This window comes from Pseudorasbora parva, chromosome 2, assembly GCF_024679245.1.
Source record: "Pseudorasbora parva isolate DD20220531a chromosome 2, ASM2467924v1, whole genome shotgun sequence".
NCBI lineage: Eukaryota > Metazoa > Chordata > Actinopteri > Cypriniformes > Gobionidae > Pseudorasbora > Pseudorasbora parva.
This window is the reverse complement of record NC_090173.1, coordinates 49749303-49771671: the sequence shown is the minus strand read 5'-3', so window position 1 is coordinate 49771671 and position 22369 is coordinate 49749303. Positions and strand designations below refer to the sequence as shown.

At 40.4% G+C, this 22369-nt stretch overlaps 2 protein-coding genes across 3 annotated transcripts; both read right to left on the bottom strand.

Annotated features, from left to right (window-relative positions):
• Positions 1-235: 235 nt before the first annotated feature.
• On the bottom strand, positions 236-21586 carry LOC137046149 (uncharacterized). 2 transcript variants are annotated; one of them, XM_067423244.1, is made up of 3 exons: positions 21384-21586; positions 20964-21101; positions 236-584 (listed from the first exon to the last, which is right to left on the bottom strand). In XM_067423244.1, exons 1-3 carry the CDS (start codon positions 21466-21468, stop codon positions 259-261), a joined length of 549 nt encoding a protein of 182 aa, XP_067279345.1. In that variant the 5' UTR covers positions 21469-21586; the 3' UTR covers positions 236-258. The 2 variants fall into 2 exon arrangements, 1 of the variants encoding a protein (XP_067279345.1); XR_010898900.1 differs by lacking the exon at positions 236-584 and adding an exon at positions 20633-20720 and having other exon boundaries at positions 21384-21583.
• LOC137089554 (uncharacterized) lies at positions 19720-20766 on the bottom strand. The gene is made up of 2 exons (XM_067453153.1): positions 20466-20766; positions 19720-20342 (listed from the first exon to the last, which is right to left on the bottom strand). The coding sequence occupies exons 1-2, from the start codon at positions 20764-20766 to the stop codon at positions 19846-19848; spliced, it is 798 nt and encodes a 265-aa protein (XP_067309254.1). The 3' UTR covers positions 19720-19845.
• Positions 21587-22369: the final 783 nt, after the last annotated feature.

The window sequence follows — 22369 nt, the reverse complement described above, 5'->3', positions numbered from 1 at the left end:
GTGCAGCTACACAGACACAAGAAAAAGCTTTTATAATAGTTGTCCCCTGTAGTGACCAATGTGTGAAACAGGTGAAGTGAGTGTTACTACATGAAATGATTTGGGTCATACTGCCATGACTAGCATTCTAGGCTCACTATTGGCAGATACAGAGGGCTGATGTCCCTGTAGTCCTTAGTAGCACTAAAGAGTCAGACTTAAACTTGCATAAATAAAACCAGAAGAGACATTTTGTTAAACATTATATTTATTTGGTGTTCAGGCTTTTACGGTTTTACTTGGTGCAGGTTTTGGGGGCTCCGCTACAGGCGTCAGTAGTTTGCCTTCAGGGTTTGACAGTTTGAGTTCAGGCAGTTTAGCTGTGGGCTTTGGGGGTTCCACTTCAGCTGTGGGCTTTGGTGGGTCCACTTCAAGAACTTCAGCTGTGGGCTTTGCTGTTTCTTCTTCAGGCACTTCAGCTGTGGGCTTTGGTGGTTCCACTTCAGGCACTTCAGCTGTGGGCTTTGGTGGTTCTTCTTCAGCTGTGGGCTTTGGCGGTTCTTCTTCAGGCAGTTTGGCTGTGGGCATTGGCGGTTCAGGATTCACTGCATAAATACAGATAGTCAGCTTTAGGCTGTCCTTTCAGCCACATTAAGGCTCAGATAAACAGCTCAAAATATTCAAATCACCAATAGCAAGCTTAACTTAGAGAGAGAACTATTCAGCTGTTCATTTTGTAAAGCTAGTCTGTGCTTCTGGTACTCATGCACTGAATTTAGGTACTAGTGTCATGGAGTACAATAACAATAAGAAAGAAGAGCCTGAGCCAAACACTAAATAACCTAATATAATACAATTACCTGTATACCCAGATAGCAGACAAACAGTGAATCAGCGTTGAATCAATGTTAATGCATCAACTAAAATATCATTGAATCAATGCTGAGAATGCTGATTTTTCATCAGGTTTGCACCCTGAAATAATGTTATTTCAACAATGAAAAATAGATCAATCTTGCTTTATGTACAGCAGGAGTCTATGCCAGTTAATTTGTCTCTTTATTTTATTCATTTTAATCCAAGACCATGTGTGGCTGCAGTCGATATGATTTTGCATCAAAAAGTCACTCAAAGTTAACAGCATCCTTCAGTTTACATGCAAATGTATTTATTTATGCCCCCACAGTTACAACAGGAAATCTCACATTGACTTAAAACAATTACATCTGAATTTATGACACAAATGAGAAGAGCCTGGAAAAACATGACGTGCATCTGCAAAATGGAAGTAAATACAAATGTAAACTTGCCAATAAATACAGATATGACACAGTACTACTGAAAGAAAGAAGGTAGAAGAAAGAATGAAATACTCCAAATACGGTTCCACCATGAGCAATGTCCCCAAGCCTTTCAGGTTGTAATGGAGACAGTTCTGCACCGTCCCAGCAAAGATAAACTCTGATGCCTCTTTTTATCAGCATTCACCGCATCTAAAACAACAAGAAGTTAATAAATATTTGGAAATGTGATTAATTATACATTATAAATATAGCCTACTACAAAATGAAGTGAAACTTGAAATTATCAAAATCTTGATATCCCAGTTAAAACGGTAACATTAAATTCAGGTCTATTTAATGCATTTTAGTATAGACTTTAAAGGACTTGCAGACGCACAATGAATGAAAAAGCAAAGTGACTATATCCGGTGTTTTATCTAATAATATTGTATTTAATAGTAAATAAATAAAGTGTGAAAATGAAACAAGTAAATGAATGACCAATAGCTAAATTAAGAAAATAAAAGAGGAGCTGTATAGGCTACATGGTGGTTTGGAAGAGATTTTTTTTTCCATTTACAACACGAACTGAAGGCACAACTGTTTACTAAAATTTCTGTAGTTTGATATAGCTTCCTACAGAACTTAAAGATCTCACTCTTTTCTTTTTTTTTCTTGCTGCATTAAAGATTAAACTGTAATGATGTAAATGTGATCTGCTCTCGTGATGATATCTCGCAGCTGAGGCAGAGCTACGAGCTGATTGTATTTCCCCTCACCGTGCTAACAGGTCAATCAGTTCTAGTTCTGCTTCAGCTGTGAGATACTCTCACGAGTGGCGAACACAATTACTGACAAGCCAGAAATTCATCTAACCTTCCTATCGCCTCTCGTTTATACACTGGACGAATATAGGATGATTCAAAATGATTCATCTGTTTGTGCAACGAGTAAGATACGTTTGTGGATCCGTGCCGCGCATTCATTGACTTGTGCGTCGATCCTATATGGTCTCAAAATCCAAAACATTGCAGTTCACTCTAACTCGCTCAGGAGAAGCACACAAGTTGTAAAACAAAGATGGATAAAAACACTAAATTAAAATTGAGATGAATTTTATAATTGTATTTTTGTAGGCCACTTACCTCTAAAAAACATGGTCGTTGTCCTGTGTCTCTTTTTCGCGATTGAAGTCTGTTCAGCTGCGCTTGCTTTGGTTGATTGGTGGATGTCTTGAAGGTGCATTACCGCCACCTGCTGGACTGGATTGTGGCGCATTCGATAGGGACACTCTAAATTCTTTACTAACCCTGTATTCTTTAGATAAATAATGAAATACATGTACATTCTACATGATTTAAATAATAATAATAGGCTACATTTCTATTTATTTAAAACTGATAGACTAAATTTATGGTAGAAGTTCTTTGTTTTGTTTTTTTGTTGTTGTTTTTAAAAAAAACATTTTTTATTATAATAACATGCAACACAGAATGACAACATTGCATGCCAGTAAGCAGGAAAATAGTATACCTTTTAAAAAGATTCATAGTTTTTACAGCTTTCTTATTGGAAGAGTCAGAAATCAAACACGCATACAATTTTAACTCTTCCAGAAAAATGTAAAGAAAGGCTTACAATTACAAAATTTACATTTATGTATTCTTTGTGAATCCACACACTCGTTGGTGTACTCATCGTATCCTTTGAGGATAATAAATGTGCTCACATTCACACAAATGTAGCCAATTGATTTGGACTTGCCTTAACATGTTGAATAATGTGACAGATAGATTGACTGTAAGCCTCACCGGTGGACCTAACATCAGCATTGATTCAATGTTTGTCTTTTCAACACTGAAAAGCATGAAATTGATCCAATATTATTTAGCAGTGAATTTTCAACATTGGTCCAGTATGGTGTTAGCATTGAATTTTTAACATTGATCCAATATTACTTAGCATTGAAATTTCAACCTCAACCAAAATGATGATTCTGATGGAATTTCAACATTGAATCAATGTCACCATGCTATCTGGGTAGTTTTTACTGGAATATTCAGTCTTTCTACTTCATAGTTTCATGTTTTAGTTCAATGTGTTACTTGCTGTTTCTTTGCCGTTTGTGAAATTTACTATGAATTTCTGAAATTTCATGTTTCTTTTGAGACCTCTAGCATCCATCATTAATTGAAACTCACTGAAAACAGGTGGCACACACACACGTCCACTGCCAAAGTGACAGCATTTGTGTCCTCTAGAGCAGCCTCTATCAGAAGTGCATCCTCGACTGGACGGCACAACCATCAGAGTCCCCGGACACTACAGAAGAGGATTCAAGAGGATCATTAGGAGAGACCAGGGAGTGCTGTAATAGTTTTACAAGTCAGGGGTTTTACAAGGCATCACAAATGTAGTATTCATATTTATCTGATTCAAATCAAGAACAATATATTTTATCACTAAACTGTGCCAATCAGTTTTAAAGACAAAGTGCTGCAACCTAGCCCAGTATAGTAGGGTGTGTAACAAGTAGCCTACAATGATAGGAGACATGGACAGTCAATATGTTGTTCATAAGTTTACTATTGCAACTAAATGTACTGCATTTCATATTCATATTTTGTAAGGCACTTATTTATGCATTTCCTCAGGCTGTGTAATGAAGCTAAAAGACCTTCTCACCTACGACTCCAGCATCTATTGTGCTCAAAAAGTCAGACAGACACAATAAAACAGCACTCAACGAGCAGAACACTCGGGTTGTCATTAGGGATGGCTGACGCAAAACTGACGTTTCGACGCTGTATCGAGATCCCGAAGCGCGGATGCTTCGAAACGCTGCTCCGAGCTGTGATTCGACTCACCCATGTCACGTGACTACCGCTAAACGAAGCACCGAAGTGTTTCATCAGGTGCGCCTGTCGAGACTGCTTTGATTAAAAGGGGCGGGAACAAACCACACAGGCACACGTCTGAATGAACCTCATTCCCCACAGTTTAAAAGTGAAGTTAATCCATCTTCACCTCGTGGGTTTTTGTGGGAGGAGAGAGATTTTGTGATATAAGTGAGATTTATTGTGCGCTTTGGTTAGTTATATTTAGGCTAGATTTAAATGAGATATATTGACTGGTAGGTATAGACAGCGACAGATAGTTAGGATAGATATAGGTGACATATTCATATAGGCTAAATTAGAATTATAGATATATAATATATAGAAGATATTCTTAAGTGATATGGAGCGGAGGCTCCACATGAGAGATGTCACATAACAGACACTACATCTGGTGTGGGAGTATTTCCATTTGGAAACACCACATAAAGTGAAATGTGTGTAGTATTTGTATTGGCCCAGAATGCAGGAACCATTAACTTAATTTTCAGTAATTTTCCCTCATTTGTATTTACTTGCTAAAAAATATTTGTGCATGCCATCAACAAGTGTCCCACCTTGTGAGAATGTTTTCTTTCAAAGGCTAGAGAAATTATATATATATATATATATATATATATATATATATATATATATATATATATATATATATATATATATATATAAGTTGACACCATGCAGAGCAATTCATATTTTTGAATAAAAATGTTATGTAACCAATGACACATTGTGGCTTTATTTCTTTTAATAATATACATTTTTCATGACAAAAACAAAATTAAATAAAAAAAGTTATTTACAATGATGATGCTACAGGTTACAAAACCAAGTAGTTGTCAGACAGATGTTAAAAACGTGTTTTTTGTTTTTTTACAAACAGTAGATCACTGTCAAGGTTTCAGATCAATACACGGCAGTGTCCACTAGATGTCGTCATGGAGACGGGTGTCGGGTGTTGTTTCGGAGCTTCGGCACATTTGCTTCAACTGTTTCAGTGCTTCACGAAGCCTCGGTCTGCCCATCACTAGTTGTCATCCTCTGAACCTGGGACCTCACAATGACCGCTACTGGAAACTGAGAGGCTCACAAAACTACACTGAAAACACGTGCTGCTGAATCCCGCAACCTGTTCAAAGGGCCTTTGAAAATGCCTTTTAAAGATCCAAGCTCTGGGTAACTCCAACCCTGATGAAACTCAGCTGCCTGTAGTTTTAGCCTAATCTTGAGGGCCTTGATTAGCTTGTTCAGGTGTGTTTGATAAGAGTTGGAGGCGGAACACACATTCACAGGATGCTTCCCAATTCTTATTTAGGGCTGCGTTCGGAACCGCATACTTCCCTATCTATATATTATGGAAAAAGCAGTAGGCGAGCGAATAGTATGTCCGAATCCTTAGTATTTGTAAAAGAGTAGGGGAGAACTACCAGGCGGACCATAGATATCCATAATAAAGGCTAGATGTCTCGTGCGTGCTGTTGGCCAATGGAGGTCGCCGTCTGCAACTGGCGGCCATCTTGTCACAGGCAGCTTGCTCACTTGTAACAGTGTTTTAATGGTGCATGTACTTTTAAATAACCATAACTTGCTCAAATTTCAACCGATTTTCAAACTGTTTCGTTTAGCGACTCAGGCGAATCAAACACACAATCGCCAGTTACATTTAACAAATATGTTTTAAATGCTTTGTGCTTAGTACAAGACCTTCCCCCAACACAACAGAGAAAGATTCTCCATTACCCTGGAAACCATCTGATAAGACGGCCCAAAAGAATTTGGCCACATGAAAAGTCCAGAGCCCCAGGACATTGTATGTAAACACATAACGTTCTTGTAAAATGTTTCTTCTGTATGGTATTTTGCATCTTTTTGTCTTTGTCTTAACAACTTACTAGTTCATGGAACCTCATATATGTCATGTCTCCTATCAAATCAATGCTCACTCACATGAAAAATATGCTTTTCTTAGAATTAAGTAATCGATACTAAATGTTTACAAATGAACTGACTGATTGATTGCAATATTAATGTAGCTACATAAAGTTAATCTGTTTAAATGATTCAAATATTCATAATTAATCATAATGAGTTATGAATAATTATTAATATTTCCCTTAAGAGCTAATTCACTACATATTGGTGGAGGATGCGGGCATCATTTTAAACAATTGTTTGCAGACGGATCCAGTAATCAAACATGTAATCGTTGTTCCATAAAAAAATGTAACATCATAAATGCACGTACAAGTTTCTGACAAAATCAGCAAAACTAGAGCTTAAGTGCGCCTTCCTGCGAACAGCAGAAAGTTTACCAGTTCTAGAATGCATGTTTAAATCGTACGATAAGAAACTAACCTGGAATGATCTAAGAAATCATATTTTCAGTCGTTAAACAAGTGTAAGACTTCTTATGATGAAGAAATGCCAGATTAGCAGCACGTATAAACGGTAACTACCAGAATAAATTATCCTGATTGTGGGTGAAGGAAAACACTACTTTCAGCCTTTAATGCGTAAGTCTTTTCATGACGAAGAAATCTCAGATTAGAAGCATGAATTAAACTGCGTGACAAAGAAATCTCACCACAGTGTTTGTAATGGTGACTGAGCAATCCTCCTCAGACACCGATCAAGGGCTTATTATTCATTACGTCATTGTATTCATATTGATGCGTCAAACCGCTCTTATGAAAGAATCGCGTTGAATTAGTGGTGTAAATTCTAGCCTAGCTAACTAGAAAGTCATCATTGTCTGTGGAGTGATGTGCTGTTTGATTTGTGAGTCATGACTGACCACGCTAGAGTTCTCAGTGTGTGCCCTCATCGGGGCTCGAAAGTCTGCTCCCTTTCGAGTGCCGTTGTTGGCTGGCACTGGTCTTGGCGAGCCATGACCACAGAACGTGTGAGCAGACACTTCTGATAATCTGATAGCAGCACTCACGTCACAGACCTGTGTGTAGCCCAAGTTAGCTTGTAAGCCAAAGCTAGCTTGTAAGCAAACCTACACATATAAGTTAAAGCCATCTACCTCAACTAAAGCTGTTAGCACCCTGCTAACACCTAGACACGTTTGAGCATAGAGTGTAACTTTCGTACCAAAGATTTTACAGACTTTGGGACCCTTTAGACTAAGGGACTTTGAATCACTTATTGGGGATCAGAAGCTTATGAAGCTCAGAGTCACAAATGATTCACCGCTTTGAACCGCTCAAAGCGCCACAATCCAGTGACCCCTGGGGGTCACAACAGGTAGCGCAGCTAAAACTTATTCAAACATTTTTAACAAACCATCCACAAATGTCTTGTTGAAGGTGTATCCAATTAAAGACAAATTAATGAACCATCTAAACCTGAGGTTTCTTATGAGGCATGATTTTTCTGTAAATTGTAGTGCTCACTTTGTGAAAACTGAGTTAACCAGACAAAGAGAATGTTAAATGTGCATCTTCACTAGCAATCAAAGGCACCATCAAATGTGTCTAGATTTATAATCGATATGTGCTCATATTGAAATTATATATAGAGACATTGGTTTGCGAGAAACCTGAACATTTGAAATAATTTTGAAATGCCATGATGCTTAACAATCTTGTTTACTGAAATCACACAACTTTAGCAGTTTGATGCGCATTTCGAATCACTGATTCAAGACAAATGATTTGCGAGAGTCTCAAAGCTTCACAAGACCCCTGAGGCCTCAAAGGCACCCATCACTGGTTTAAGCTGCAGTAAGCTCTTGTGTGTGTTTGACTTACTCTGACCTTATTCCTCCAATTTCATTTTATTTTTACTTTTGTTTAGCCTGAATATCCCTATTCAGCTAAATTTAATTTGATTAAATTTCAAATTTAATTAAATCAACTCTTCCATTTCCTTTTAAGTTTTTCTAAAACTATAAGGAAATTCTAATTTCACCTTTATTCCTCTATTTTTATTTTATTTCATTGACTTCCATTAAGCATGAATATCCCTATTCAGCTAAGTTGGATCTAATTAAATTTCAAATTTAATATGTCAACTTGTCTACATACCTTTCCTTTTAGTTTCTGGAAGCTATAAGGAAATTATGTTGTACTTTTACCTTACTTTAGTTACCTTACCATCACCATCTTCCTTCTCTGCATAAGATTACAATAGTTCTAGCAACTGTTGTCTCTTTTAAGAGTCACACAGGCTATTAGTCTTCACTCCCCAGTGCCAGGCCTAGTCCATGAAGTATGGTTACCGGCCAAATGCACTGTAGACCACACACAGAACTAGAAACATTTCCCATTGTTTCTTTTCTTTTGACATTAAGTTGTTTGGTGTGTCCCTGCTAGCTTAAGCTAACAGTCTAACCTTATGAGTATGATCTATTCAGTATCACCCACAAGTGACACCTGCTTAGCCGTATCTCCTAGTTGAAACTAAATAGGTAAAAATACTCCTTTCTTCTTTTCCCTTTCCCTTTCTGATCTCAACTTATTTATTTATTTTTCCAGTTTTGTTTATTTTTTGTTACTCTCTAAGTGAAAGCCTGTGAGAACCATCTGTGTTTGAGTAATAGTTTGACCACACGTACAGCCCACTCATTAGCTGACTGCTTACAGCCCGTCAACCAATATACTCAAATTCATAACTTGTGTTTACCAACACCCTGCCTTAATAGCGGCACCCATCAGCCATTCGTGTCTTAGGCGGCTTACATAACCATTCCCGTGGCCCCCATAGCCATTCTCCTACACAGTTAACTCACCAGCTCTGTACAAACTTGCAGTGGCCTTTGCCATTTCTCTCTCGTTCTCCCACAAAGTGTGCCAGTATGCCTCAGACATCCAGCCCTGCCACCACCAGGAACCCCTGTAGACCCGGCAGAGCATGTGATGGGCATCCTTTAGCCTAAAGCAGACAGCAACCTGCCATGGCAGAGAAAGGAACAGTGAAACTACAAAACAAGTGGACAGCAGACACCAGGCTGAGCTACAAAATCTTGACCAGCACCATCGTCTACTTGGCAACACCCCCACAGGCCTCAAAAGGGAGGTAAACAGACTGACGCTGTAAGTCACAGAGTTCCACAGAGAACCAACCCCCGCTCAGCATAAGAAGGCACAGCTCAGATGCAAGGACGCCAACAGAAGAGAGCTACTGGAAGAGATCACTGGTCTTCAGGAGGCTCCGACAGCTGCTTGGCACCAAGAGCAGCTGGATAAAGCTACCGTACAAGACCTCCAAAGAGAACTGTTTCACACAAAGACTCTTAAAAGAGCCAAAGTGGAACTTAAATAGAAAAGACATTAAAGCTAAGGCCTTTAGAGGCCATCTACATGCAGCCAGAAGCTAAAGTCCAAGCACTGACTCAGCAATCCTGCAGCATTAGAGACAAGCTCAATGTGGTGTGGTCCAAAAAGAACTTAAAAGGCCTGACCAACTGCAAATTAATCCCCAAAAGAAAGACGTACTCTGCTGAACTTCATATCAGCAGCGCAAGCTCCTCCAGCCCTGCACACAGACGCAAAGGGGGGGAGGAGCCCAAGCCCTCTGCTTAACCTTTCACCAGCCATTGGTGCCAAGGATGCATTCAGACAAACACTGAAATGGCACGTGAACACCTCAAGCAAATGGACAGACCCTTTCCTGCACTCACACCAAAGCTTGCAGGAGACCACAACATCCATGCCTATCTATGAGACACTGACCTTCACCTGCAGTCTTCGGCGATGGTGAACCACCAAGATAGACTCTATCTGCTCTGGATCACATCCAGCCCAGAGATGCGACGCTTTCTGGCTCGGCAGCCAGGAAACCTCCACTCGGACTACCAGCAGCTGAAACAGGCCAACATAGAGAACTTTTCAGACCCTGAAAGTGGATTGAGTGCTGCCCTAAGACACTAAACAGGGCAGACATAAAATTGCCTGTGTTTCTACTACAGACTCAGACAAACCTGGAATGGAAGGAGGACACCAGCTTCAAGAACCTTCTCCTCCAACACCAGTTAGTCACCTTGTAGGCAATACTGCCAAGCCCCACACTATGTCATGCATGTGACTTGAGAAAGAAGGCCTTTAACGAACACAAGGCCGCCTCTGAAGGGATTCTCAAAACCCCAATGACTTTGAACTTTGAAACAGAGAAACCAAAGTGGATCACTAGAAGGCACCCAGCCTGGTCATAATGCAAGACACCCTCTGGAAAAGTTCCTAGTCAGCATAGGACATAAAAGTGTCAAAGTAGATGAAAGTGTGTTCACAAAAACGCAAAAGTCTGCATTAGTGAAATTTGAATTTTACTGATTGAAAGAGAAATCTTTAATGACTGTGAGCCTCACATGTCAACAGCCTACACATAGTGTTGCAATATACAGATATTTGATATACACTGTGTGAGTTGGCACTGCTGTGCATTAATTTTCATGACAATAACTTGTCAAAAGAAAAATGCTTACTCCAGATAGCGCATGCATCCCTGACGACAGATTGAGTTGATTAAGCTAGCACGGCCTAGAGCCATTCGCTTAAACCACTGTCCACCTAAAGGTCTGACTTTGATAATTACGACACCAGACATTATAGTCCATGAACATGCAGATCACTAGTGCTGGTTTGAAAGGTGCAGATGAAATGATGGCTTGAATTGACATCTCTACTTTAACAGAAAGAGCCTTAAACACATCTTAACATAGGTCAAATGGTATCAGCATAAGGTTACTGATTTTAGGAAAGAGACTCTAATTTCAGTATTAAAGCGTAAGTCTGTTTTGGCAAAATAATTTCAGCTCAGCAGCATATATACTGTACCAGAATTAATTAGTCTGCTTTGGTTGGAAAGAAAAAAATACCACTTGCAGTAGTGCTTAACCTGTTTCTGATGAAGGAATCTCAGTACAGTGTTATATAGATATAGACTTGGGCGATGCTCCCCTTTCGACAGTGTAAAGTCCTTAAAGATTATAGTCAGATTGATATCATTCATCTAAACTTTAGCTGCATCTACAAGCATAGCTACCCGTTGATCAATACTGTTTCATTCACTGAAAGAAACATCAGTATTCAGTCATGAGATGGATGTAATTTGGTGTGCTTAAACAAGTTTTAACTTGTAGCAAAACTGTTTATTTACTCTTGAGACAAGTGCCAGAAGCCTATCATCCAAAAAAGAGAGAAGCACTTGCAGAAAGAGCTTACATGAGTAAAATTGCAAATAAAATGTTTGCCTTTTACTGAATGTAACGTCATATTCTTGAATATCTGAAAGTTCAGTCACCACCTTGTAACTCTATATAATGTGGTTTGGTCTCCCCATAGAACCCAAAAGCTAAGAGACAAACAATTTTTATTTGTGATTCTGTTTACACTCAATGGCCCTCATTTATCAAAAGTGCGTACACCAAATTTCCAGCATACACCTTGCGTACACCCAAACCCACGGTGACTGAGATTTATCAATATGGACGTTGGCGTACGGCACGCTCAAATCCTAGCTCAGCTCAGGAGGTGGTGTACGCACGTTTGAGTTAGTGTAAAAGTGCGCAGAAAAACAATTCCTAACACTACAAAACGCACTGACAAGATATGCTATATTATGACCCACTGTTAAAAACCCCAGCAACAACATTCAGTGTTTATTTTTGTGCAACATGAACGTCAATGTTTAATTTATGTGACTTTACCAAAGCGTTTGATTTGTAGGCATATGTATTCCTCCAGTCGCGAGCTTGTGCGCTGTATCTGACGTTTCAGGCCCGTCTGGCCCGGCAGCTGCACACGGACTGGGACTAAAATAATTCAGACTGACAAAATAATAAAAATGACCTTCTTCTTTTAAATAATAATGAAATCAATAAAAACGACATTCTTCTTCTAAATAACAAGTGTCATTAAGAATAATAATAATAAGAAGAAGAAGAAGAAGAAGAAGAAGAATCTTACAAATTGTCATGTAATTATTAATGTGAATGAATGGTACTCCACATCACATCATCATCACTGTCGTACACCCCAATACATGCCGTGATACGAAATTAAATGCTAATTGTTTCAAAACGTGCTGTAAAATAATGCATTGTGATGGTAATTTATCATCCAAACAGCTATTTAAACTGCTGGGGTGCGCTTCTCAACCCCCACACTATTAACAGTACTCGTTATTTGAGTCCATATTTTGTTTTTGTGGGTGCCTTTATTCCCACTCTTTATACTCTTAAATAAAATAATTTCGTTTTTTTTTCCTACTTCCCTGGCGATGGTCTCGATGGCGCGCGTCTCAATCATCTCACTAGTTCAGTAGTCAGGGCACTGATCAGGGAGTCAGCCCATTGACTTATGTCCTAATCAGTGCCCTGACTAGTGGACTAGTGAGATGATTGAGTGCGCCCGATCTCCACGTCGGAGAAGTTTCGCTTCTTTGCTGTCTTCCGTGTGTCTTGAATAAATAGGGGCGTGTTATTCTAATGACGATCATTTTCAGCCGCCGGATTTATCAAGGGCAAGTATTGCGTACACCTGAATTGCAAAGGTGCGCACAGTTTCATAAATCAGGCGGTGAGAGGAGTGTAAGCATAATCTTACGCCAACATATACACCCGTTTCTACGCAAGATTGATAAATGAGGGCCAATGAGTGCACAAAGTTCTGTTACCCTGCTACACAGTAATCTCCAAGACTACTAGAGCATAAAAATAGTTCTGAGCACTGGTGCACTGAGCACTGAGCACTGAGCACCTATGCAAGCCAATAGGAGATTCTGAGAAATAATTTGACCACAAGAACCATATTAAGTCATTTATTAAATCTCGGCTTACACCTTTCTGAAACACCCTAAGAACCACTCAAATCTTAGCTCTACAGCTAAGACAGTAACAAAGCAGACACATTTCCATAGCAAGCTATTCCAGAGACATCAAGCTTCATGCTTTATCACTAATTGACCCAATGAACCTTTAGGTTTGAACTCTTTAGGGTCATGCATTAGTCCCTCACCCGACTCTCAACAACAAGTGTGCCAAAATGTTGCAGATGCACAGTCCATCTTCCTAGGCCGGAGACCTAAAAGACTGACTGGCCATTGCGAGGAACATGGTTCCACCCAGGGCTGTGGAAAGGCCACAGCACCAGAGCCAACACAACTGGACAATGAGAGAAGAGGACTAACAGTACATGACTCAAGCCAGAGTTGCAGCCACACAGGTGACCAAGGGTTCCACCTCCTTAGCTTCCACCTCATGAATCTGAAACAGAAGGTAAAACAACCTTACACAGCAGATCACATAGTCCAGCAAGGAGCGGACACATCCTCATAGTCTCACAGACCAGCTAGAGACTGAGGCTCAAACCAAAATCAAAAGACTTTAAACGGCTCAGACAGCTGCTGAACAATGAGAGCAGCTGGACAGAGCAAGCACAGGACCAGTGCAGAACTGTCACTATGGCAACCGTCCAGGTACAAGAAACTGGGCAAAGCCATGGAAGACTGCACCCTCAACCTGCGCACACCACAGGCCGTCCCACAGCCGTCGATGACAACATCCTCTGCCAAACCCTTTACACACGTGTCAAGCGGAGGCTGAGCATAGCTGGATAGCTATTAGAGTTCTTAGAGTTACAGGAGTTGCTGACACCAGCAAAATAGCTTCATTAACAAGCCTCCAACTCCTTGCCTGACACAGCTCAGGCAAGCTCCTGTCAGCACTGCCACAAGAGCAGAGCAGAACTCCAATCCTTCTGACTTCTCGTGACTGAGAGGCTAACAACAGCCTGCTGCCCTCCTGCTATGAGCACTAGGTCAGTCTAAAACCCTCTTCAGGTCACACAGACCCCTAACCACTTGCTGAAACTAGACACCTGCACCACACAAACGGACTTCTGGATGACAGGTGACGCACCGTCAGGGCACCTGCTGCCTCGACACCTGCTGCACAAGCACAGAGACCTGAACTTGGCTACTGTCTGCCTTATCTGCCGTGGAACGACCATCACTCCAGGAGACACAAACAACTGGAGCCTAACATTGCTGTGGTGTTTCTGATCTTCCTGAACCTTTGATATCACTCGTTGTTGTCTATAAGAGGGGCAACAACTATCGAAAGGGGGGAATTATGTAGCGACTCAGGCGAATCAAACACACAATCGTCAGTTACATTTAACAAATATGTTTTAAATGCTTTGTGCTTAGTAACAGACCTTCCCCCAACACAACAGAGAAAGATTCTCCGTTACCCTCGAAACCATCTGATAAGACGTTTTACGGCCCAAAAGAATTTGGCCACATGAAAAGTCCAGAGTTAAAGACACAAAGCTTGTAAAACACACGCTTTTGCCTCAAATTATAGACAAACCATCTATAAATGAACATGCACCCCAGGACATTGTATGTAAACACATAACTGTCTTGTAAAATGTTTCTTCTGTATGGTATTTTGCATCTTTTTGTCTTTGTCTTAACAACTTACTAGTTCTGATCAGGTAACCTCATATATGTCATGTCTCCAATCAAATTAATGCTCACTTCACGACTTACACTTCCATGTATGTCACTTATTCAGAGAATGCAGTGTGTGTTTGTTGCATTAATTAGAGTATGAATGGGCAAAGACCCCCCAAATTTCCTTTGGGACGGATCTGGCCCAGATAAACAGCTTAGATGTGGCCCAGAATAGATTGTGGTTGCCGACCCAGATCTGGCCCACTTCTTCTTTACTCCATTTTGAAGTGCGTTCCACTTCGTGAAGTGGACAAGGGAAGTTCATATGGACAGAGCCTTGCTCCCTCGATTTTGACAGAGTGAGCGAATCTACTTCATATGTACACTTCAAGTAGCTTCATATACCACAATGCAACGCGATTGACGTCACCACATATCGTGTTTAATTTACCCCATCACAAACAACTCTATGATATTTTTAAAAACATTTAAAACAACCCAAACACATCCATATACACATAGAATGCTGCATTAAACAATTTCGTAAAGGAAAAAAATAAATAATAAATCAACTCCAAAGTGGATTCCAAGTGATCAAGGGCTTAGGGCGTTCCAATTCAGTCCATTGCAAAGTTTCCGCCAGTAGTGGGCACTCATGCAACGTAAGCAATGACGCATATCCGAGTGATCGAGACGGAGGGAATTTTGCTAGTGAAGGGCATGATAAAAACGAACTGGAACGCAGCACAGCAATGAGAGTTAAAGTAGAAGGGAGGGGGGAATCACAGTAACTTGCTAAAGATAAACAACAACTTCACAAGGTAAATAAAGTCTCTAATTGTAAAGAACCGCTCTGAGACAGAATGTAGGAGTTTCAAATGCAGTAATTATTAATAGGGTTAGCCACAATCATTGTCAAAAGCAGACAAAAGGTCATACACAAGCAAACAGTCCAAAAAGGCAAACAAGACAGGAGAGACAGGCAAAAGGAGAGAAAGGTAATCCGGGAAACAGGCAAGAAATCCAACAAACCAAGAGACATGAAACCGAGGAAAATGCTCAGAAATGCAGTGTACACAAAACAAGACTTCACAGTAAATAAAGATAACCAGGAATAATAAGAATAATAAGACAGGTGTAAACAGTGAGTGCTAATGAGTCCGGGCAAAGGATAATGGGTAATGTACTTTATGATACAGTGACAGTCCGGATTGGAGTGTCCTCTGGTGGTGAGCACGGGCACTCACACTAGTGAATTGTGACATTAATCAGTGTTGGAAGTGTGTTGCTGGGACTGGCGTTGTTTCAACCAACTGCACCTGCAATAAAAAGTTACATTTAAATAATGATAATAGCAATACAACCTGGAAGCTAAGTCTGCATAATTATGATTAAAATAAATGTTAAACTAAAGGGATAGTTCAACCAAAAATATAATTCTGTCATAATTTTTTGTCACTTTTTTTAAAATCATTGTTATTCATCATTAGCCAGGTTAAGATTTGAATTGATTAATTTATTTTTTTGCGCCAAAAAAAAAAAAAAAAAAAAAACTAACTAACTTTGTTGCGGCCGCAACAAAACTTAACCCGGGTGCACACTTTTAGATTTATTATAGTCCTTCACCATTGTTCCATGTCAGGCTGTACAAACATAATCAGTGCTGTAAACCATGTGACACTGTAAGGTCAAAACTGTCATAAATGTCAGACTGTGCGATAGTTGAGGCGCGTTAAAAATGGACGCATGCAAGAAAACTAGTCCGGAGTTTTAAATCATTAATCAATGACTCGTACGGTGACTGTGTGCTGCATTACACATGGGATTGAAATAGAAAATACACTCAACTGAGGCTAATTCAACACCCTCCTCAAACAAATACATAATGCTGCACAAAATAACCTTAAAAAGACTTTGAAATGCCAAAACCTCACTTACCTGAAGATATGCGTGACCAAAAACTCATGAGAGCAGATGAGAAAATGGTGCTGTATCAGTCAGATTCATTCCACTAATGAGATGCAACCACCTGAGGTGTGGAACCTCGGCTGTCAGCTGCGCTTGATTTCAGGTGTCCTGTGTTTTTCCATATATAATCCAAAGGTTTACCACAAGTCAGCCTTTCTCACTTTGTGCCATAGCTCAAACACATATGGCCCTTATGTGTACATTGTTATCTGGGCCATATACCTCAAAATGAGTTGTGAACCAAGAGAACATTTCCCGCCGATTTTAAAGTTATGGCAAAACAAATATGGTCACATTCTGGCCCATATCTGTTCAGCCATGCCATATCTGGGCCATATGTGCCAGATAATACCCACATGTGGCCCAAACATGCGTGCTTTCTGGGCCATTGATTCAAGCTTGAAACAAAGAGCCATAAAATCTACAGAGGAATTTCCCACTTGGAAATCCCAACAATCTCATTGGTCAAGTCTACCTCAGGAGGTTGTGACTACTCCCAGACCTTAAAAAGAGAGGTGCTCAGATGCCCTCTCTCTCTCTCTCTTCCCTCTCTCTTCTCTCTCTCTGGCTGAACCAACATGTCATCATGGCTGGCCCTTGAGCCAGGCCACCAATGCAGGCCCTTCAAGCAGGGAGGGCCTCCATACACAGAGCCATGTGCTGCGGGACCAGAAACCCGAGGCCCACACACGGCCATTGTGCCAGCAGGCCTCAACACTTCATGTGGACCTTCTTCGACCATCAGAGACTCTGCAAGTTTACTGTCGTTCCTTCACTCACCACGGAAGGAATCATGCGTGGTAAAACCCATCCGACCAAACCATCGAACTTTCTCCTGCGATTTCCACCTGGACGGTCTTCTACGGCTCAAGCCATATGCAAGCATCGTATGCAAAACAAATTGCTGTGTAGTGAGTAAAACTGTAAACCCCTTTGTTCAGACAAAGGGGCTTGTAGTCACCGATGGTTTCTCTCTCAAGGTTTTAGACTCTTTAGACTTCATCCATCTGTACTGACCCGGTTCTTCTAACCACTTTCACTTCAACTCTTGCTATGTATGTTTTGTGTATGTATGTTTTTCATGTCTCGTTCGTGATTTATAGATATTAAAGTTTGTGCACAATATATGTTTGGTTCTGACTCCCTGCCTGCAAACAAATTGTCCCTTAAATGATCGATCTGGTTATGTGTTCTAAGCACTTATGCAAATACAAAGGAAGAATATTTTTTCTGTAGCCATGAAAAATATCCTTTTCTTTGAATTAAGTAATCGATACTAAATGTTCACAAATTAACTGATTGATTGATTGCAATATTAATGTAGCTACATAAAGTTAATCTATTTAAATGATTCAAATATTCATAATTAATCATAATGAGTTATGAATAATTATTAATATTTCCCTTAAGAGCTAATTTGCTACAGGTCATAAAAGAAGGACAACCAGATGTGTTTTTCTGGTGTGGGGAGATGCTCATAAAGATCTTTTGATTTTTTTTTTTGCTGTCAGGCCCCAAGGATAGGTGGGACCATTTGGGCACGAGAAAAGAACCAAAAGCTGCATAAATAAGTGGGTGCTAAATGTTTATTGTTCTAGTATTTAAGGAGAAGGGGCAAACCACTCAGGGAAGCATCTGTATCCAGAACTTCCCACACTGTTGCGGTAAGTCTCTATTGCCAGGTAAATGATGACTCTTTGAAACTATGTTTAACTATTTTATAATTGAGTTATATTGTATGATGATCAGTTGTGTATAATTGTCTTTTAATTTCTTTATTTTGATGTTTTTGCCTGGCTAAAATAAACATTAACTTTGATTTACCTTGGATTATTCTAAGGCCGCTTCTTTTAGTATGGATCAATCGGAGTCCTTTATTACCACAGATTTGGTGCCAGGATAGATCAAAGTGCAGGACTCAATGACTGGAGCATGGAGCACAGCATTAGGGATAATCTGATTTCTGACTATCACTGTATTAGCAAGTTGCAGTTCCTGTGATTATTATTCCCATTACGCTTTAAGATGAGTGAGCAGGCGCAACCTCTTAAAGGTAAAATATTCACTCTGCCATCCTCTGACTAATATCAGAAATGGCCAGTCTGGGACCGTGAGCAAATGTACATCGCGAACATTATGTCTCTGAGCGATATCGGGTCGTTGATGAACGAAGAAAGTGAGAAGTAGAGATACTCAGAGAAATTAAAGATCTAAATTAAATCACAACTAATCATACGATCAGCCGTACATTTATCAACGTAACAAACTCAATGAAACTACACACAATTAGAGTCAGATTAAATTCAACATGGAGTCAGATTTAAAACTGGATCTTCACATTTTAATAAATTGCAGTTCTTTAAAGAAACACCTGAAAAAGACATTCACGCAGAAGTCCTTCGACCAGCTGTTGGATTCCTACGTTAGGCCAAAAAGATGGAGTTAACACTTCCCAATTCGTATTTGTGCATCCTCGTTTCCTTACCTAGATTCCTTGCGCCTTAGCTCTACCCCTTCAGGATGCGAGGAATTGAATCAGGAGAAATTATCTATCTTTGCTCCCTTTAACATCCCTTCAAAGTGTCATCAATAATTGATGATTCTGCACTGCTGGATTTAGTCAGGATTCTTTTCTATTTTTGCAATCAATTTTTATTGAGTTACAGAATATTAATGTACAAAACTAGTATTAAAAAAAAAAAATCTAATTTTGAACACTTTTGTACTCTGTTTTGACCACTGAGAGCAGGGTCTAAATGAAGCTCCAGATAATAAAACTTTTGATTTGACTTAAGGATGGTTCACTTGAACTACCCCATGAATGAGTCATTGATGCTCATCATAGGATTATTAATCTTTCAGATAAGAGAAAGACACATTATGAGACAGTTCATGGCTAATCCCAGCATTATAATGGGAGGCCAGAATATAAATGCATCAATGAGTACACAGCTCTGCGGGGGTTAAGAAAAGGCCTCTGTAGTGCACAAAAAAAACAAAAAAAAAAAACACCCGATTTAAACCTTGCAAGGAGATCTAGCTTCTCCTCAGTCAACTTAAGTGCATAAATAGCACCGCTTGCAGTGTAATGCTTACACCTTGTCAGTTACACTTTTCCATAAGCTGAACACAGAAGGCAGTCTGGCAGAAGCTAGAGAGTACACGTTATAACATGGTAAATATAGTTAGACAAACAGCTTCAGCAGGCCTTTAATTTTTGCCAAACCATGGAAATAAAGAACCAATTGTTACCAAACTCCTAAAAATGGATAATAAAAAAAAAAAGCACACATTTCACCAAACATAACATTTATTTGGCATTAAGGGATAAGGCTCTTGGTTTTATTTGGTGCAGGCTTTGGCAGGTTGGCTACAGGTGTCAGCAATTTAGCTGCAGGCTTCCCTGGAGACTTTGGTTGGGCTGCAAGTAACGGCAGTTTAGCTTTACGCGGCGGCAGTCGGGCTGCGGGCACGGATTTGGGCACAAGGGGCTGGGCTGCAGGCACAGATTTGGGCATAAGGGGCCGGGCTGCGGGCACAGGAGGCTGGGCTGCAGGCACAGATTTGGCCACAGGGGGCTGGGCTGCGGGCACAGATTTGGGCATAAGGGGCCGGGCTGCGGGCACAGGAGGCTGGGCTGCAGGCACAGATTTGGCCACAGGGGGCTGGGCTGCGGGCACAGATTTGGGCATAAGGGGCCGGGCTGCGGGCACAGGAGGCTGGGCTGCAGGCACGGATTTGGGCATAAGGGGCCGGGCTGCGGGCACAGGGGGCTGGGCTGTGGGCACAGGGGGCTGGGCTGAGGGCTCGGATTCAGACACAGGGGGCTGGGATGAGGGCTCGGATGAGGGCTCGGACTCAGGCACAGGGGGCTGAGCTGAGGGCTCGGACTCAGGCACAGGGGGCTGGGATGAGGGCTCGGATGAGGGCTCGGACTCAGGCACAGGGGGCTGGGATGAGGGCTCGGATTCAGGCACAGGGGGCTGGGATGAGGGCTCGGATTCAGGCACAGGGGGCTGGGATGAGGGCAACAATGGTTCGGCTTCAGGCAAAGTTGGTTCAGCTGCAGGCAATGATGGTTCGGCTGCTGGCAAAGTTGGTTCAGCTGCAGGCAATGATGGTTCGGCTGCTGGCAAAGTTGGTTCAGCTGCAGGCAATGATGGTTCGGCTGCTGGCAAATGGGCTGCAGGCTTCACTGAAGGGACACAAACAGCCGGTTTAGTCTGTTCTTTCAGCAGCATTCAGTCTCGTACAGCACAAAATGATCAAATCATGAATAGTACGTGTAACTTACAGAGTGATTAGTGTTTTAGTATTAATCTTCCTCATCTCCTAGTTTTGTAAAGCTATTGAGTGCTTGACAGTGCTATGACCTGCTCGTGTTATTGACAACAAAAAAAGACTCACTAATCACCACAACCAATTCTAATACAAATACCTGTATATGGAGCCATACACTGACGTCCACATCCATTGCTGCAGCATTTCTCATTGTTAGGACAGTCATGGTCAGAAACACACAACTCAGCACACGTTCCAGCTCCAGATTTTGTGCTGGGACACTCTCCTGGCTTTGCTGTTTAAAAGACACATGACAGAAAACAACTATGCTGAAAGTCATTCACTAGCATCAATGAATAGTTTTTACTGGAATATTCAGGCTTTCCATTTCATGGTTTCAGTTCAATGTGTTTCTTGCAGTTTCCTTGCAATTTGATATTTACTATGAATTACTAAATGAAAACTGTATCCATGTTTCCTTTGAGGTTAATGCACGGTTTGCACGGTTAATATTCTTATTTTGTAAGGCACTTATTTATGCATTTCCTCAGGCTGTGTAAATAAGATAAATTCTCACCTACAACACCAGCGTCTATTGTGCTCAAATAGACAGATAGACACAATAAAACAGCACTCAATGAGCACAACACACGGGCTGTCATCCTCTCAACTTGCGCTGGTCACAATGAACTCTGCTGGAACCCACAAGGCTCTCAAAACAACACTAAACACGAGCTGCTTTACCCTGCAGCATAAACCACTGTTTGCAGGTTCTTTGAAACTGCCTTTTTAAAGATCCAATGTCTGAGTAACTCCAACCCTGATGAAACGCAGCTGCCTGTAGTTTTAGCCTAATCTTGAAGACCTTGATTAGCTTGTTCAGGTGTGTTTGATAAGCCCTGGAGGAGCGGATTTAGCACTTGTGTTCAAGACTTATTTGGTTTATAATAAACTATAATAAGGAGGAGACATTTGAGCGTTTCTACACTGTAAAATTTTTTGGTTGGTTTAACTTAAAAAAGTAAGTAACCTGGTTGCCTTAAAATTGTGAGTTTATTGAAATTAAAACTTTGAGTTAATACAATGAAGGAAATTTGTTTAATAAATAGAAACTCAAAATATTATTGTATCTGAACCACATAAAAAAATTGATAAATCGTGAAAATAGCACTATTTGGCATGTTTCACTGCATCATCAGAAATAAAACACACACAATTACCCAATATGCTTACAAAATCTTTTAATAATATTTTAATAAAGGTTGTCGAATCTCAAAAAATTTTCATTGTATTAACTCAAAATTTTAATTTCAGGGAACTCAAAATTTTAAGGCAACCAGGTAACTTTTTTTCGAAATATTTTTTTACAGTGATGCGTTACTATCAACGCCTAAATTAATCTGCAGTGGTCAGGTAGTACAGTGCGTTCACGTGGTCAAGTCGGAGCTCTCAGAAAAATGGGCACCCAATAAAACGAAATAATCTCAAAGTGGTGAAAAATTATCACTTGTGCTGTTTACTGTTTGCGACATTGAACATCATTTTTTTGTTTGTGTTAAGTCA